The sequence below is a fragment of the Antechinus flavipes genome, chromosome 1 (assembly GCF_016432865.1).
Source record: "Antechinus flavipes isolate AdamAnt ecotype Samford, QLD, Australia chromosome 1, AdamAnt_v2, whole genome shotgun sequence".
NCBI lineage: Eukaryota > Metazoa > Chordata > Mammalia > Dasyuromorphia > Dasyuridae > Antechinus > Antechinus flavipes.
The window spans coordinates 661,520,106-661,538,513 of NC_067398.1; the positions used below are offsets into that span (position 1 = coordinate 661,520,106).

At 41.5% G+C, this 18,408-nt stretch overlaps 1 protein-coding gene across 1 annotated transcript; it reads left to right on the forward strand.

Annotated features, from left to right (window-relative positions):
- The first annotated feature begins 4,004 nt into the window (after positions 1-4,004).
- SIRT6 (sirtuin 6) lies at positions 4,005-16,939 on the forward strand. The gene is made up of 8 exons (XM_051971933.1): positions 4,005-4,154; positions 9,273-9,400; positions 10,686-10,868; positions 11,857-11,916; positions 13,214-13,309; positions 14,865-14,945; positions 16,101-16,224; positions 16,335-16,939. Exons 1-8 carry the CDS (start codon positions 4,089-4,091, stop codon positions 16,635-16,637), a joined length of 1,041 nt encoding a protein of 346 aa, XP_051827893.1. The 5' UTR covers positions 4,005-4,088; the 3' UTR covers positions 16,638-16,939.
- Positions 16,940-18,408: the final 1,469 nt, after the last annotated feature.

The following is an 18,408-nucleotide window of genomic DNA, read 5'->3' on the forward strand; positions in this document are numbered from 1 at the left end:
TGACTCACTCTACCGAAAGGCTATAGTAGAAAAGGCCATCTCTTTCCAGCCAGAGGGAAGGAAGAGAAAACACACATTTATTAAGTGCCTACTATGTGCCAAATACTCTGTGCTAAACACTTTACAAATCTGCTCTCATTTGATCTTCACCATAGCTCTGGAAAGTAGGTGCTATTATGATTCCTGTTTTATAGTTGAGGAAACTAAAGTAGGCAGAAACTAAATAACTTACCTAAGATCACACAGCTAATGCTATGTGAGGCTACATTTGAATTAGGTCTTCCTGTCTCTAGGAAGTGATCTAAAGAAAAGGGAAGAGAGATCAGAGAAAGGTTTGAAATTTGCTGAAATTGGCTTGGTAACCAGGCACAGAAACAGAGGAAAAACACTGGATAAAGCACCATATTATGCTAGTCTCCCTGGGGCTGAAAATTTTCATGGAAGTGGCCATTGCAGCCAATCTCCTCTGATTCAAGCCTGTCCCCATTCTGGTGGCTTCCATTCTGCTAATTATACCTTTAGCTCCTAGTACAGCCACCAGAAATTTCCAGGATTTGTCCTAGATCAACCATCCTCTGCTCTGGGACTGTTCAGGCTACAGCAAGCATGCTGAGAGTTTGGGCTGCAATGGGAGTCCCTGAGTCCCTAGACCTCAAAAGTCTTCTGTCTCTTTGGCTGTGTGGAAAGGATGTCTTGGAAGCACAGACCTGAGCCTTGCCTTTCCCAGCTCTGAGAAGGAATTCATGTGGAATGGGAATCCATACTTCTTTCTCCAGATGATATAAGTGAAGTTAGACCCGGAAGAAGAAAAAGAATGATCTTATGGAATACAGGCAAAGATCTCTTACTTGTTTCATCCTTGTTTAGGACTATGGATACTGAATGAATTACATTACTTACAATTCCAGTCTCTCAAGTACTGGGTGTGTTAGAAAGCACTTTTCTCAAAATGGCACTATGAAGTAAGTGGTATATCTTACACCCAAACATTTCAATAATCCCTTATTTAAAAGGTTTGAATGATCTCTTCAGCAATAACATTTGCACTCTCTTCACACCTCAATACTGGCATGCTGGGAAAATTTGTATGGTATCTTACTGCAGATAAAAGACAATAAATTATCTTGTTTAGAATAGATTATTCTTACCCACCAGAGAAGTATTTATTCACAAAATAAACAACATTTGCCTACTACTAATCACAAAACACAATATACTTGACATTGTGAAGAATGAGGCAAAAACATATGTGTGTGCCAATATACATGTCATTTCTACTAACAGGGAAGCTGAGAATGGTGGATCACTTGAGCTGAAGGGTTCTGACCTGCAGTAGGTTGGACTAGTAGGGTGCCCATGCTAAGCCAGGTACCAGTGTGATGAGTGCCTTAGAGCAGAGGACCACAAGGATTCCAAATCTCCTCCTATTGGAAAAAGAAAGCAGTTAAAGCTTCTGGACCAGTCATTATTGAGATCAGATCCATGAGTGACTGATGTACTTCCAGTCTGGACAAAAAATGAAGACTCAGTCTCAAGAAAAATAGTTGCTCTTATTGAAAGGAAACTATGCAATTACAAGTCTTTGCCTTTTCCATAGTATTAGAAACTTAAAATTAATGTGCCACAACTTTGCATAGTAAATAATACTGTGCCAGGAACAAAACAAGTTTGAGAATCTCTGCAATAGTAGATAGTGTCTTAAGTTGTTGTGGATATAAAGAAAATTACCTGCTTCTGAACTTCTTCACACCATCTATTACCATTCAGCAATTGTAGCCTTCTCACAGTCAAAATCTTTCAGAGCTTGGACTATCCAGACATAAGCTTGGAGAGCTCAGGGATAACTCCATGCCATAATGAAGTCTTTAATGAAAATTAAAATGAAGTCCTTAGGTGCAGGACTGAGGATTTTGGTGAGTAGAGAAACATTTTGCAAATATGAAAGTTGAGGTTTAAAAAAGTGTCAAAAAGCTCCAATCCAATTTCCTGCTTGAAGGAAGGGAATGGGAATAAAAAGACCAGATATTAGTTCTAGCTATGGGGTCCACTCTAATAACTTGAGGATGCCTTTCAAGAGTGAACTTCTGTGTGGAATGATCAACTATGAAAGATCTGGTTCTTCTCAGGCAACCCCAATAAACTTTGGATAGAAAATGCCATCTGTATCAGAAAGAAAATTATGGACATTGAATCTAAGTCATGAATTTTGAACTAGGGAGATTGAATGTAAATCAACACATGCTATGTTCACTTCTTTTTTTTCCTGCTTCTCCCCCCCCCCCTTCCCAGTGGTTTTTATGTTTTGTTCTGACCTTTTTCTTTCAATATGATTCATAAAACAATGTGTATTTTTTTTAAAGTGAGTTTCTATTAGTCTGTAGTCTATTAAGAGTATAGTCCCTTTGGAAAGAGACAGAGTACAGCTGCTCCTTGTCTTCCTGTGTTTGTCTGAAGGGCTCTCATGTAGAAGAGACAATTTACAATGGGCACAAGTTGCAGAGGCAGATTTTTAGCAATTGTCCAGGAGATGTTCCTACAAAGGACTTGCCATCAATAGTGTAAATTTTTATGTAGTTATGGATTAGACTAACTATCTTTTGAGGCTATTCCCTCTTCTGGAATTCTCTTTATCGCTTTGAATTAGATGGAAGGAGGCATAAAAAAGACCAGGTTCTTTTGAAGGAAATGATTTATACCGTACTTCTGTGCTATGGGCTACCTAAAGATGGATGTTTATGATTCCAATTCAGGAAAAAAAACCCTAACAGTCGCTCTGTTATTAATAATAATTGGTGTTTATAGAGTGCTTTACACACAGCTTTAGGAAGGAGAAGTGTTTGGGGAAGCAAGGATAACCTGTGATTTCACCAGTATAGGGACTTGCCAGTGCAGATACACTAGGCTGATGCCTGCAACAATGTAACTGCACTTATAACTAATAGTTTTAGAGAACTTCCTGAAGCATTCAAAGGCCAGTGACTTGCCCAGGAGCCCACAGTCAGGCGTGTCAGATAGGACTTTAACCCAGGTTATCTCTGAAGCTGTCCTTCTACATCTGAAATCACACAGGTATTATCATCTCTATTTTACAGATAAGGAAGCTGAGGCTCAGAGAGATTAGTTAAGCCCAAATTCCACTTTTTTAATCAAATGAGATAACTTATATCCATCTTAATGGGAGATCCATTTTTCAGATGTGGAAACTAAGTTTCTGAAAGTTGCCAAACAGCCTCAATACTGACTCCGAAATCAGCAACATCATAGCAGTCTCCCAAATATTAAATAGGGGAAGGAAGTGAAGGTAAGGGCTTTGCAAATCTTTTTTTTTCCTTGCCCAATCATTTATTTTTAAATATTGCTGACTAGTAATTCTTTCACACGTGAATGTGCATGTGTATTTCCATGCGCATGCACACATGTACACACACAATTTTAATTTCAAAATGTCATTCTTACCATTAGAAAACAAATAAAACGTGTGTGTGGGGGGGGGGGAATCCAAGTAGCTGGATGTACATATTTTAAAATCCCATCTACAATTAATTACCTTTCAGTTCAGCAATAAGTAGATGCTATATTACCATTTCAAATAGGTCTAATAAATGCACAGAAGCAGAAGTCATACTCTTCATCCATATAAACAAAAACATAAAAATCAAAAGCTACTCAAGGTAAAATGAGAGCTTTATAAATCTTAAAGCGCTATCCAAATGCTGTTACTTTAAGAAGCAAGGATGATATTTGAACCCAAGTATTCCCGCCTCGAGGTCTAGAAGGCGAGCCACTGTGCCACGCATGCCCACTGATCATCTTGGATTCCCCTTTCCCCCTTGCTTCATGTTTAAGCTTTCAAACAGCCTGTGCCAGAAATCAAGATGGCCCTCGGCGCCTCTGTTCCCTCTCACGTCACTGCTCAGGCGTATACCCTTAAATCCCGCCCTCTCTTCCCAAACCTTTCTCTGGGTTTGCCTTGCTCCCAGCAAGAGAGTTTCCGGCGGAAGTATCCTTGACAAGAAAAACTTTATTGAACCCGAAGGGGCTGGGGGGAGGGGGCCTCCGGGCCGGGCCGGGCCGCGGCCTGGGAGACGATGTCGGTGAACTACGCGGCCGGGCTCTCGCCTTATGCGGATAAGGGCAAGTGCGGGCTCCCCGAGGTGAGGTTAGGCGGGGTCTGGAGGGACTGGGCCGGGTCCCCCCATCCCTCCCCCAGCGTGTGGGCTGAAGGGCGTCACTTTGAGCCGGCCTCGTCTCTCTCCCCTTTTTTCCCCCCCATTGCTGCCCTCGGGACTGACTACTTGTCTCCTATAGACTAACTTCCTATCCTTTCTTCAGCCTAGAGGTCCCCCGCCATCAATATCCTGAGGGGGGGAGAGAGAAGAAGAAGGAAGGATGCTGATGTTGAGATGGAGGCACTCCTTTCATAGGCGACTCTATGGGTCCCAGTCTCTGTTTCCACATTACATTTAATGGGTGGGTGGGTGAGTGGTGGGGTGGACATGGATAGAGAATGGTCTCATTCCCATCTCCAAAAAAATGCTGAAAGGGAGGAAACCTGATTTGAGTCCACCCTCAGATGCTTCCTAGCTGGGTCAAGCCCTCAGTCAATCAATAAGCATTCATTAAGCGCCTACTGTGTTCCAGGGACCGTGCTGAGCGCTCGGACTCAGGCAAAAACTGTTTTTGCTTCCAAGATGCTCATGATCTAACGGGGGAGACAAAAAGATAAACAATTACGTACAAACACATATAAAAAAATTGGAATTAGTCAGTGGAGGGAAGGCGCTCCCTTTAATGGGCATCAGGAAAGGCTTTTTGGAACAGATGGGATTTTAGCAGGGTCTTGAAGAAAGCTAGGATCCTGCTCAGCTCATTCAATGATAACCAGCATTTATATGGCTTTTTAAAATTTGCTGTATAGATGCTATTTTATCCTCCCATTAGCTCTGGGAGGTAGCTGCTATTATTATTTTGCTGTTATTATCCCCATTTTTACATCTGAGAAAACTTAGGCAAACAGAGGTTAAATAAGAGGTTAAGTTATTCCCGGTAAAACTGCTAGGAAGAATTTGGGGCTGAATTTGAATTCCCGTCTTCCTAACGATTGCAAATCGGCATGCTCATCCGTGGGGCCACCTACCTTAATCTCTCAAAGTCTTAATTTCGTCATCTATAAAATGAACATTATCCTTGGACTACTACTGTTGATAGCATTGTGGTGAGGAAAGCATTTTGGAAACCCGAAAGAGATAGCAGGAAGGTGTTGTTATTTTTGTTCCTTTCCCCAAGACAAAACACTGAAGTTTTTAAGATTTTTCATGTTTCTTCACTAGGAAGCAATCTTATATTGTTAGACTTCATTTTATTATAATTTCAACCAATCAATAAGCATTTATCAGATGTCTTCTATGTACTAGGCACTACCATTAAAGGGCTTACATTCTTTTGAGGGGAAGGGAGTGAGAGAAGAAAAAAATATGTGTAAATTAAACTTGTGGCCCTGCACAAAGATGGTGCTTAGTTGATGACTTGAATGACAATTGGCTGGACTCAAGAGTCTTTGAATAGAACTTGAGCTGGACCTTGAGGTATAGTTGTAGCTATGTATATATAGACATATTTGTGTATGGGGGGATATATGTGTGAATATTTGTGCGTGCATTAATGTATGTATGTACATGTATATGTTTATATATGTCAGAAGACAAAGGGTGTAGGTTGAGAAGTGTGAATACATGTCATTTGAAAAAACAAGCTCTCTGACTAGATAACAGAAGACTTTAGAACTTAAAATGTCAGAGTTAAAAGATATAAAGCATGGAATATCAGTGCTGTAAAGAACTTAGAACATGGAATGAATCGAAGAATTTAGAAGGTTGCTTGTATAAAAAAAGGGGCTGTTCTGGGTGTCCAGGTGATTTCTGTGGCTGGATTTCTACCACTCTTTTAAAGCCCAGGAGTAGGAGAATGGCCCAAATTTAAATGTCAATTCTGCTTTTTGCTACCTTTTTTTACTACCCAAAACAAGTTATTTAATCTCTCAGAACCTTATTTTCCTTAAATTGAGTTTGGAGGAAATACAGCTTCAAATCCTGTGTCATTCAAAATGTTATCTTCCCTGAAACCCAGAATTTCATAGTTGTAGGATTCTCATAAACCTCCTATGAGACCTTATGTTTAGGAATTACCATCTCCCAATATACACCTGTACTTGGCTAAGAATCCTGAAAAGGGCATCTTCACCACATGATCGTTCTAGTCTTTGCTTGAAGACTTCTGGTAAAATTGAATCCTACCTCCTAATAGTAATAACATCTTATATTTGTAAACGGCCACCTTTATGCCAGTCACTGTGCTACAAGTACTTTACCTATATTATCTTATTTATATAGAATATTCAGAGAGAATTAGCAGCTCTGGTGTAAGGACTTGCCAAGACTTTTCCAAGGTTCTTCATCCCTATTTGGTGTCTACATCTTAATCAGAAATCAGGTTGAGGATAACTGACAGGCCTCAAACTGTAGGTGAGTTAGAGGGGTACCTGACATGAACACTGGAACTAGGCCTGAGATGTGTTAGCAGCCAACCCTGCTGGAGCAGAGAAGGAGTTAATGAATGATTACTTATATAGCTTAGGTGAGCTCAAATCAGGATCCCACTAATACTATGTTAATCACTCTTCCATCTCCTCTTGTCTTCCCTCTTCCTCACTCCTGAGCTTATATACTTTTCTCTCTATGAAAGATACTCCTTTCTCTTTAACACAGTTATCACATCACATCCTTCTAGATGGAAACAAACCAGCTACATAGTAACTGAAAGGAAAAAAATCCCAGACACAAAACTTTAAAGTTTCCATGAAATATATTTGTGTTCCCTATGTGGAACACAGTTCCTTGCAAATGGTAGGAATTCAATAAATGTTTGAAAAACAGATACCAATTTCACTTTTCTTTCAGGAATAGATGTGGTATAGTGGAAGAGTCAGTGGATTGGGGATGAAGTGTGTTCATCATTTAGAGGAGTTAACTGACTTTTATTAGTTGTATGACAGGGACAGTCAAGTCCCTTTACCCTTTCAGCCTTAGTTTCCTTCTCTGCAAAATGAAGATGATCATTCTATTACTATCAGCTTCACATGCCTATTTCATAAATATAAATTGTTATGTAAATGTGAACCTTCATTGTTCCCACATTTATGGAGCTCTCTGAACTTTGTATGATGATGGGAGAACTCAGGAGAGATGGAGCAGATTCCATGAAACCTTTGAATGGGGTAGTAGGTAGCATTTTGATTTGGGATCAGGAAGAATAGTTCAAATGCTGCCTCAGATACTAGCTGTGCAATCCTGGGCAAATCAATCATTCTTTGTCTCAGTCTTCTCATCTATAAAATGAGATGATTAGACTCATTGACCTGTAAAGTCTTTTAAGCTCTTAATCTCTGATTCTTTCAACTGCACCTTTTCCAAATCCCCAAGAGATTCATTCATTTAACCTTGTCTCTAGGAAAGATAAAAGATAAATCAGTTATTATTCCTGTCTTCAGGAAGTTTATAATCTGGTAGTAGAATTCCGGAAATATGCTTTCTGAAACCCAAGTTTATTTTATTTATTTATTTATTTAATTTTTTTTGTAAAAAAGTAATACAAACTTTTATACAATGCTTTAATTTTTTTCAAAGTACATTAGAGGTGTTAAGGGACTGATAAACAAATGGACAGTTTGAACAGGATTGAAGGCCAAATGCTTTGATGTATTCAAGAATACATATAAAATAAGTTGAGTATTATTTATTTATTTAATTTTTGGGGGATTTTTTTTTTAATTTTTATTTAATAATTACTTTATATTGACACTCGTGAAACCCAAGTTTAAAAAAAAAAACAAATCTAGATTTGCAGGTCAATCACTTAAAGCACAAAAGTAATCTCTCTGTAAAAGATGAAGAAGACCTGACCCTAACTCAGGTAAGGCAGAAAATAAAACAAATCTATGGAAACCACAGGATTAACTGCCAGAAATAGTCTGATATTGAGCTGCTGGAGCTCATTACTAAGGAAAGTGTGTTGGGAACAGGTGGTCAGCTTCTCTGGAGATGGTTAGAAAAAAGAGAGGCACTTATTTACTTTAAGTCCTCCATAGTGGCTCTGTCCAGTTTCCTATATGAATATAAGTAAAAACAATTTTAACTTTTTTTTTCTAATTTTGAATTCCAATTTCTCTCATTTCTCCACTTCCTCCCAATGAGAAGGCAAACAATTTGACCTAAATTATACATCTGTAGTTCTGCAAAACACCTTTCCCATATGGATCTTTTCTCTGCGTTTCTAACTATCCTTCTGTCTTTCTAAATTACCAGCCCACTACTCTTTCTTTTATTTTTTTTTAAAATAATAACTTTTTATTTTCAAAATACATAGAAAGATATTTTCAGCATTCACCTTTGCAAAACCTTATGTTCCAATTTTTTCTCCCTCTCTTTCCCCACCTTCCTCTCTTAGACAGCAAGTAATCCAATATAGGTTAAACATGCGCAATTCTGCTACACATATTTCCACATTTATCATGTTGCACAAGAAAAAGCAGATGAAAAAGGGAAAAAATTAGAAAGAAAAAAAAAAAGAAAACACAATTTTTTTAAAAAAGGTGAAAATACTATGGTGTGATCCACATTCAGTTCCGATGGTCCATTCTAGAGGCAGATGGCTTTCTTCATTATCACAAGTCTGTTGGCATTGGTCTGAATCACCTTATTGTTGAAAAGAGCAAGTCCATCTCAGCTGATCACATAAAATTGTTGTTGCTGTGTACAATGTTCTTTTGATTCTACTCATTTCACTTAGTATCATTTCATTGAAGTCTCTCCAGAACATTCTGAAATCATCCTGCTGATTGTTTCTTATAGAACACTGTATCTTTCTATTGACTTTGGGGTCAACTATAATCTTAATTTTTTCCAAGATTGTGGTTTATGTTTGAAGGCCTTTAGCTTCACTGGGAGAATGTTGGTTTCCAGAAATGGGCATTTGTGATGTGGAACATATTGGAATTATTGAAATACCACAAAAATGTAATCCTGTTCACTCTCTTCCTGCTATTCAGTCTTGAGCCCAACTCATCCCTTAGCAATGCTTGTTCAAGATTCAACTTCCTAGCTAATTTCCTGCCATAATCTTAACGGTGGGTGATACCCTTCCTGAAAGCAGATTGATTGGCATCTCATCCCCTTGCAGATATCCTAATACCTTTCTGGTCCTTTTTTTGTCCATAGATATTCGACTCCCCTGAAGAACTAGACAGAAAAGTATGGGAGCTGGCACAGATGATTCAGAGTTCTTCCAATGTGGTATTTCACACAGGTGCAGGTATCAGCACTTCCTCAGGCATCCCAGACTTCAGGTGAGGGATGAAACAGCACTGGCAGGTGGTCATAATAACATGGGATTTGCTACCTAGGATAAAACCTTAACTCTTTGTCTCTTTCAAATTCATCTAGTTTAGGAGTCCTTGTTGGATGTTCTTTCCATTAGTGATCATTGAATTGATTCCATGGAAAGAGCTCAGGATAGGAAGAACTGGTGAGGCAGCAGGCTAAATGTCAGTCTTTCTTGATTTTTATTTGTATTTTTTGCAAGTCATTCTAAATACTGTTTTGCCCTTAAGTGTAGTGTTTGTTTCTGGGTACCACCTTTTAGGAAGGACATTGAATACTGCAGTGTGTTTAGTGGAGGGTGACCAGGCTGGGGAAGGGAGTGAAGAGGATGCTATGCAAGGACACGAAGAGGACATTAGATGGTTCAACCTAGACAAGCGAAGACTCAAAGGGGAAATAATCACTTTATGTATGTGAAAGGCTGTCATATGAGAGAAGAATCCTACTTTTCTGGATGGTACTTTTTCTGTACTTGGCTTCAGAGACCTTGCCAGTAGCCAGATTTTATTTCATCTTCCTAATAAGGAAGAAGTGGACTGAGCTTGCTTAAAAGGTAATGAAGTGTTCATCACTGGAAATAATTTGAGCAAAAGTTACATAACAGTTATTTGGGAATCTTGTAAGAGGGGAATTCTGCACTGTATGGGAATCTGGATGCACCGGTTTCTCAGCTCCCTTCCCTCTCTGTAATTTTCTGATTCTTAGGATGATACAGCTAGAAGTGTTGGAATTGAGATTTTAAACTCAAGCTTTCTGACTTAACCACTCCACAATGACAACTTAGAACAGGGGGGAAGAACACGGATTTTGATGGTAGAACATCTGGATTTTAGTCCTCTTCTCACTTACTATCTGTGGGGTACTGGGCAAGTCACTTAACAGCAGGTTCCTAATGGGTAAAAAGGGAACAATAATACTTGTACAATCTGTCTCACAGGGTTGTTGTAAGAAATTCACTTTCTAAATCTATATAAAGTTTTTGGACATGGACAGGAAAGAATTTATTTTGCATAACTATATTTGTTATTTAAAAAAAAAAAACCTAAAGAAAATGGTGAAGAAATGTATTGTTTATAAGATATGAGAATGAAGGTTCAACCAAACTTTGCCTCCAGGAGCTCATAGTCTGAGTAGGGAAGCTAGATTCATAACTGGATATTAAGGAAAGATACAGGTGACAAAAATTCTTCTCTAGCCAGTCCTCTGTTTCCTTTGCTTCCCTTGTCCTGTCCTTCCTTTTTTTCACTCCAGGGGTCCCCAGGGTGTCTGGACCATGGAGGAACGGGGTCTGGCACCCAAGTTTGACATAACATTTGAGAATGCCCGGCCTTCTAAGACCCACATGGCCCTGCTACAACTGGAGAGAGTGGGCATCCTGAAGTTCCTGGTGAGCCAGAATGTAGATGGGTTGCACGTGCGCTCCGGCTTCCCCAGGTACTTTTTTCTGTATCCACGTTTCCTTCATACTTTCAACATCTCATCACCCCATCATTGAACCCTGCAAGCAAGAATTCCTTCTTTGGAATGCAGAGTCAAGAGAAGCCCAGGGTCCAGATCCCTCTCCCATTGATCTCCAACTCCCTTAAATGTTTGTCAGGGACCATCCGGGATCTCCTTGACACTCTGTTCTAGTGAAGAACTTTTTAGGGGAATAAGGATCCCTTTAACAGTCTTCCAGCCTGATTAGGACTTCAGGTTTCTTCTTTCAGCTTTCCTCCATGCATTTTGACTGGGGTTTGAGGGACACGTTAATTTTTTGTTTGTTTCAGGCATTATAAATATCAATTCTGATCCATCTCAGACATAATCTAGTCTGAGAACAAGAATCCATTGCTGTACTTCTATTAAGATGAAATTTGAAATAGCTAAAAGCCTTCTATGAAGGAGGAGGGTTTTGTGTTTGATGTGTGAAAATACACAAGTAATACACAAGAGAAACAAAGTAGAGTGAGTCTGAGGGAAAATTCAGAGTATATCTGAACCAGGCTTAAGAGTTAATGTGTGGATCTTTATGGACAGTGGGCATGCCTGAGAGGGTCGCTGCCCCAGACTTCCTTTAGAGGTTGATGAAGGAGCCCTCTCCTTAGAATCCCCTATAACCCAACAACTCTCAGATCTTTTGTATATCTGAGGGATCTCCAACACTTTGGAATAATTCTAGCAAGAAGCTTTTATATTGTTAGAATCTTGGTAGCTTTCCATATCATTTTTCTAAAGTCCTTGGAGAAGGAGGAGCAATAACTAAATGTAACCAGGAAACTGGAACAGAAAAAATTACTTACTCAAGAAATTGCTCATTGGCAAGGCCCAGATTCTTAACTCCAAAGTCTCTGGTTTCTTGGTAGAGGAGTATCCTGGACTTTGAAAGCCGAGAAAGCTTTAGCTCTAAGGTCCCATGCACCATGCTTCATCCTTTCCACAGGGACAAACTGGCTGAACTCCATGGGAACATGTTTGTGGAAGAATGTGCCAAGTGTAAGACGTGAGTGCTCCAGCTGCCTGAGGATGGAAGGTGGGAGATGGGGAGCGTGCAGGGGCTGGTGAAGAAGCTCTAGGGAAGCAGGCCCAACGGCTTCTCAGCCAGTCCAATTCTAGGCCTTTCCTAAGCTATGAGCCCAGGCAGGCCTAGAACTTAGGATCTAAGAGCTAAAAATGGGTCTACATACTAAAGCTGTTATGTAAGTTATATTAGATGTTCCTAAGGAAGCAGTGTCTAATAGGGTTCCTGATGAAGGGCTGCCCATTTTGATAAATATGATTACCATTTTTAATTGGTTATTGCTCTTGCATTATCCTATATATCCTATATAAAGCTTTCTATGGTATGAATTATGAATATCAGCAGTAAGATTTGATAATGTAATGGAAGGAGACACAACACAAATCAGATTTTGAATCATGGCACTAGAACTAGAAGGGATCCCAACAGCCATTGAATCCAAGTTCTTTATTTTACAAAGGAAGAAATGGAAATCCAGGGAGGTTAAACTCAGATACTACTGTTTTTAATTGCTGTGTACATCTTTCTGAAAAACTCCCAATAGTTTGGAGTTTGCACTTTTATTTGTTATTGTATATATTTCTTTATCTATTCTTCTCTCCCTGTCTTGCCCATATCATTCATAGGCCTTATGTCAATACTTGTTGGCCTAGAAATGTTAACTTGCCTCACTTCTGACCTGGGCTGGTTCACCTTTCTATAGACATCCTGGCGGCCCTTGTCTTGGGGTTTTGCCAACGCAGCTCAGAATTTCTGAGCTCAACAATGCACCAGCCTAACCCTCAGCTGGAGTTCTAGATGTTAGACATCACACCTGGCTTATTTGCGATTTTAGAGGGCATGGATGAATTGTGAGATGCAGCCTGATTAAAGTGCTTACCTAAATGAAGAAGATTGCAGTTCTCTCAAAAAGATGGGAAAATTTTTTTTAAATTTAATTTTAATTTTTAATTTAATTTAAAATTATTTTTAAAAGTATGGTTTATATTAATTAAAGTAATGGGGAATTATGGTCATCACATAAAATTTAATTTGTTGAAGCCATCTTTGGGAGAAGAGTTCTGCCAAGCTCTGGAGAACCTAAAGCTAGAAGGGAGGAAAGTTTTACTTTCAGAGCAGGTCACGCAGTAGACTGATCAGGGGGTAGATTTATCATTTGGATAGCTGGCAAGAGTACTTGATATAAGGGTGTATGTGTCTGAAGAAAATTCACCAAGCTCATGTGCGGTCTCCCCCAGATCTCTCGTCCCCTCTCTCATTCCTGGGCTTTCTTCTTCAGGCAGTATGTACGTGATGTGGTGGTGGGCAGCATGGGCCTCAAGGCAACAGGACGGTTGTGCACTGTGGCAAAGGCCCGAGGCCTTCGGGCCTGCAGGTGAGTGACCTATGAGCTTGGGAAACCGAAAGGGATTTTAGAGAACGTCTGTTCTCATAACTTCTGCTCTCTTCTCTGTTTTCTTTTCTCTACAACAAAGGGTTGGATTAGATGCCTCGGAGGCTCCTTCTGGTGTGAGGTCCGAGCCCCTGGGTCTATGATGAACTCCCGTGTCCCCTTAGCTATGTGATGGCACTTTTCTGTGCTCAGTTTCATATGTGCAAAAGGATGCATTGTCCTTGTGCTCCCTGGCCACATGGGGCTTTGGCAAGGAAGTGCTCCCCGTGGGAGAGGTAGCTGTTAGGCTGGCCCCTCATCTGCCCTTTAGAGCATAGACTGGATCCAGAGCTCTGCCAGCTTAAGCCGGGGAAGCTGCCAGGCTCTCGCCATTCAGTTGACATGCATTTATCAGGCTGCTGCCATACACCCAGCAGGTACTGTTTGTGGTTCTTGGAAGGCAAAGGCAAAAAGATCTTCCATCCTATTAATACTCCAGGGCACAGCAGAGGAAAATTTTAGTGGGAGAATAATACTTTCAGTCTTTGCAGTAAGTTTCTAATACTTCAGAGGAAAGAAGTTAAAACTCAAAGAGAAGCAGATCTTTGTGGCTGCATATTGACTTTGAAAACCACAAATAAACTTTATCTTTGTTATATTGTCTTTTCACTTAACATTTCCCTTGGATGCCTCTGCCTTGAGCAATTTGGATAATCCCTGTAGTTTGAAGACTCCTCTTATTTGTTGCTCTTGCTGCATGATAACCCTCATTGCACCTGCCAGAAGTGCTAGTTTATTTATTTTTTTTAATAACTTTTTATTGACAGAACCATGCCAGGGTAATTTTTTACAGCATTATCCCTTGCACTCACTTCTGTTCTGATTTTTCCCCTCTCTCCCTCCACCCCCTCCCCCAGATGGCAAGCAGTCCTTTACATATTTGAATAGGTTACAGTATATCCTAGATACAATATATGTGTGCAGAACCGAACAGTTCTCTTGTTGCACAGGAAGAATTGGATTCAGAAGGTATAAATAACCCGTGAAGGAAAACAAAAATGCAAGCAGTTTATATTCATTTCCCATTGTTCTTTCTCTGGGTGTAGCTGCTTCTGTCCATCCTTGATCAATTGAAAGTGGATTAGCTCTCTTTATCAAAGAGATCCACCAGAAGTGCTAGTTTAGCTATGAAGGATCTTAAAGATTATCCAGTTCAGGAGAAGTGACCTGACCAAGGTCATGAAGCTAGGCAGTGGTTACGGGTGATCTAGAACCCACAGTCACAGAAGACAGACGAGAACCAGATCCAGATTTTCTGACTTCATATTTTCCCCCCATTCTGCTCTGCCTTATCATTAACCAGAATCACTCCTAGAGCAGTTAGGTGTCTCAGGCCAATTGATAGAACCCTCCTCCCAACAACTGCTCTAGCTAGCTTTTTCCTTGATGCTCTACTGATTGCTTAGGGTCAAGCAGTTCATTCTGACTTTGCTTGCGGGTGGTGGGCAGCCAGTCACAGGTGCTCAGTCACTCATGGATTCCTCTTTGCTCATTTTAGAGGGGAACTGAGAGATACCATCTTGGACTGGGAAGATGCCCTGCCTGATCGAGATCTCAACCTTGCTGATGAAGCCTGCAGGTGTGATAAACTCTGAATACTTTGCTGCCTCCTCTTTCATCTCCTTCCCCTGTCCTTCTTCCTTCTGGGATTGGGGCTAGAGGGGAATACCTCTGGCCTTTGGGAATGAATGAGGAAGGGGAAAGGCTAGAACCAGAAAAGCAAAAGCTAGCAGGCTTTTGGATAAGGCTGAAGCTATTATACGGGCTCTTCCTCTCCGCTGGTCCAGCTACTACCCTGGTGCAGACCCTCATTGTCTCATGCCCAGACTCTTGGAAAAGCTGCTCATGGGTTTCCCCCTCCAGCCCATCTTCCAGTTCAGCTTCAAATGGATCTTTCTAAAGCTTGAGTCTGACCACATAATTTCTTTATTCAGTTAACTCTTGTGGCTCTCTGTCCTCCCAGACCAAACATAAAATCCCCTTTATAACCTGACCCCTCCCTACTTTTCAGTTTTCTTATTCCCTATACACAACGCTGTGACACTGGCTTCCTTTCGGCTCCTAAAAGCAGACTCTTTCTGCTCTGGGCATTGTCACTGGTTCTGCCTGATCCTGCGATTCTCTCACTCCTCAGCTCCACTTTTGTGCTTCCTGAAAGTTCCCCTCCATGCTACATTCTCCCCTCTGTGTCCGTCTCCAATCTATCCAGGCTGCTGTTTGTACAGAGCTGTTTTCTATATTGTTCCCTCATAAAACTCAGTTCCTATGAAAGTGCTAACCCTTCTTTACCTTTCTTGTATCTGTAGCACTTAGCACAGTGCTAGGCACTTGGTAGTGATTTTAAAATGCTGGTTGACTTCCTGGAACCAGAATCGACAGCCCTGAAGGCTGGATGATAAAATACTAATATCTTCATTTTTTTCTATAACATTTAAAAATTCATTGAGTACTCCTCACAAAAGCTTGTGAAGGTCGGTATGGGGGTTATTCTCCCATTCAACAGATGAAGAAGCTCAGGCTCAAAACCCCAAGGGACAGAAGGAACACAAAAACTCTAGCCCGTGCAGCATTCAGCATTCTTTCCCTACGCCTCACCTTGTTGGGGGAGGGGGAGAATGCAGGAGAAGAATATTTTCATCCCTGTATCTTACCATTGTGAGGAGACAGAGGGGAGGTCCAGACCCTGGGGGATTCAGGGAACTGAGGGTATTGAGGTTTCTCATTTAATTTCCAGGAATGCCGATCTATCCATTACTCTGGGTACGTCACTGCAGATCCGGCCCAGTGGCAACCTGCCTCTGCTCACTAAACGCAAAGGAGGCCGCCTGGTCATAGTCAACCTGCAAGCCACCAAGCACGTGAGTACTTCCCTCTCAAGAGGGTCTTGTGCCCCTCAGCAGCTTCCTGGACCTCATCTTTCAGCCAACCAGGTTCCCCTCACTTAGGTCTGCCTCCCCTTTCCTCCCAGGACCGCCAAGCTGACCTTCGAATTCATGGCTACGTCGATGATGTCATGGCCAAGCTCATGAAGCACCTGTGCTTGGAGATCCCTGAATGGCAGGGGCCCCTTGTGGTGGAACGGGCCCCACCTCTGCTGCCCCTTCTGAAACAAGTGAAGGCTGAGCCCCCCATCCTCCCAGACCTGCCCTCAGCACCCAAGGCAGAGCCCCCTGCCCATCGCCACAGACCAGAGCTGGAAGGTGGCAAACGGGAGCAGCCCCCTACCCCCCGGCTGCCCAAGAGGGTGAAGGTGGAGCCTATGCCCAGCTGAATTGGTTTGAGACAGCATGTGGACTCAGGCTGGTGCACTCTGCCAAGGGCGAGGGCATTCAAGTGATATCTCCAGGCCCCTCCAACCTCACTCCTGGGGGCAGTGTGGCCTAGTAGAAGGAGCACTGCACTGAAAGTCAAGAGGACTTGGATTCAGACCCCATCCTGGGGAAATCAGGTTTCGTTATCTGTAAAGTAAAGTGGAACTAGGTGATTGAAGCATCTTTCCAGTTCCCATAACCATAATCCTTTGAGCAAGTATGGGTGGGTTTTTTACTCTTAAATAAATTTGATTTCCTTTTTCATAGTAGTTTTTTTTTTTTTTTAATATTATGCTATAAAATTTTCACTCCCTTCTGTTGTTTGTAAAACAACATTTGCAGGCCTTCTGGTCCCTTATGAGGACCTTGCCTGCAGTTCTTGCCATTCTCTCCCACTGTAGCCAGGATCTATTCTCTCCACTTGGAGTCCAGGAAGCAGTTCACTGGGGAGCCCTGTGACCTGGACTAATTTCCTTTTCTCTGGGCCTCATTTTCCCTTTTTGGGAGTCAACCTGATGTCTCTGCTGTTTCTAAATCTTCTGATTCCATTGTTTTTTGTGTCTCATCTTCTCGGTTAGAATCTGTTGAGGTATCTGGTGCTAGTAGCACCAGGTGTGAGAGGCCCTGGGCCCATTGCCAGCCAGCCCCTAGGACTTCTTCCTCTGGCAGCCCTGCTGAAATTTGGAGAAATGAGGCCTGGGCAGACCTTGGCTTAGGACTGATTCTGGGTTCCATGGAGCGATTCTTGTTGAGCCTTCCTTCATCCCTTCTCTGTTTTCTGTTTCCTCTCTCTTTTTGTCTTCTGAGTCACATTAGACACCAAAGGTAGGGGATTAGTGACCCACAGGCAGATGGGGAAGAACCTGGTCGATTACTTCTAGAAGCTTATCTTCCCAAATCAGTGGTGATTCTTGTCCTTGGGCATAAATAGAACTTTTTGCCATCCCTTCCTCTCTGTTGCCTGGGCATAAATACCTACCTCTTTCAGCACAAGGATCACAGCCATGCTCGATCAGGAAGCTATCAGTGGCAGCTGAGACAGGTCCCAAAACCACATCAAAGTTCCAGTTTTATATTGGATACTAGCTGTGTAATCTTGGGCAAGTCCCTTCCCATCCCAGGACCTGCTCCTCTCTCTATAAAACAAGAGGGGGAAGACTAAATTGTGTTTGAGGTCTTTTCTAGCTAAACATCTCTTAATCTTTTTGCTTTTTTGATTGGGTCTCCTGAGTATGGGTGTTGGTGTTCGGGACCAAGGTTGGGAAGCTTTCACTTCCCACACTGTCCCAAGTTTTAGAGACTTCTCTAAATCGTATCTACCTGAGTTGATTTGGCTTGTAGAGGTGTCAGTGAGTCTGTCAGGCCTCTGGCCTGAATAAGAAGTAGATATTTGTTGAGAGAGAAGAGGAGGGTGGACTGACCCATAGGCCTTTCTATAGAGACAGTTGGACTCATCCACTAGGGCTACATCTAACATTTCTCATGTGATATCTGTCTAGTAAACCCTTGGATTGAGAGATGTGAGAAATCAAATAGCATAATAGAAAGGGAAATTCTCAGAAAACTTGGAGCCTGTATTTTACCCCCAACGAAGGGGGAGGTGGTCTCTGAGATTTTGATAGCAGAGGCCAGGAAGTGGGAATAAAAACATTTGTCATTTTCTCTCTTTGTCTCTGTCTCTCCGTCTCCTCCCTTCCCCTTTCCCCCTTCCCCCCCATTTTGGTGCTTGAG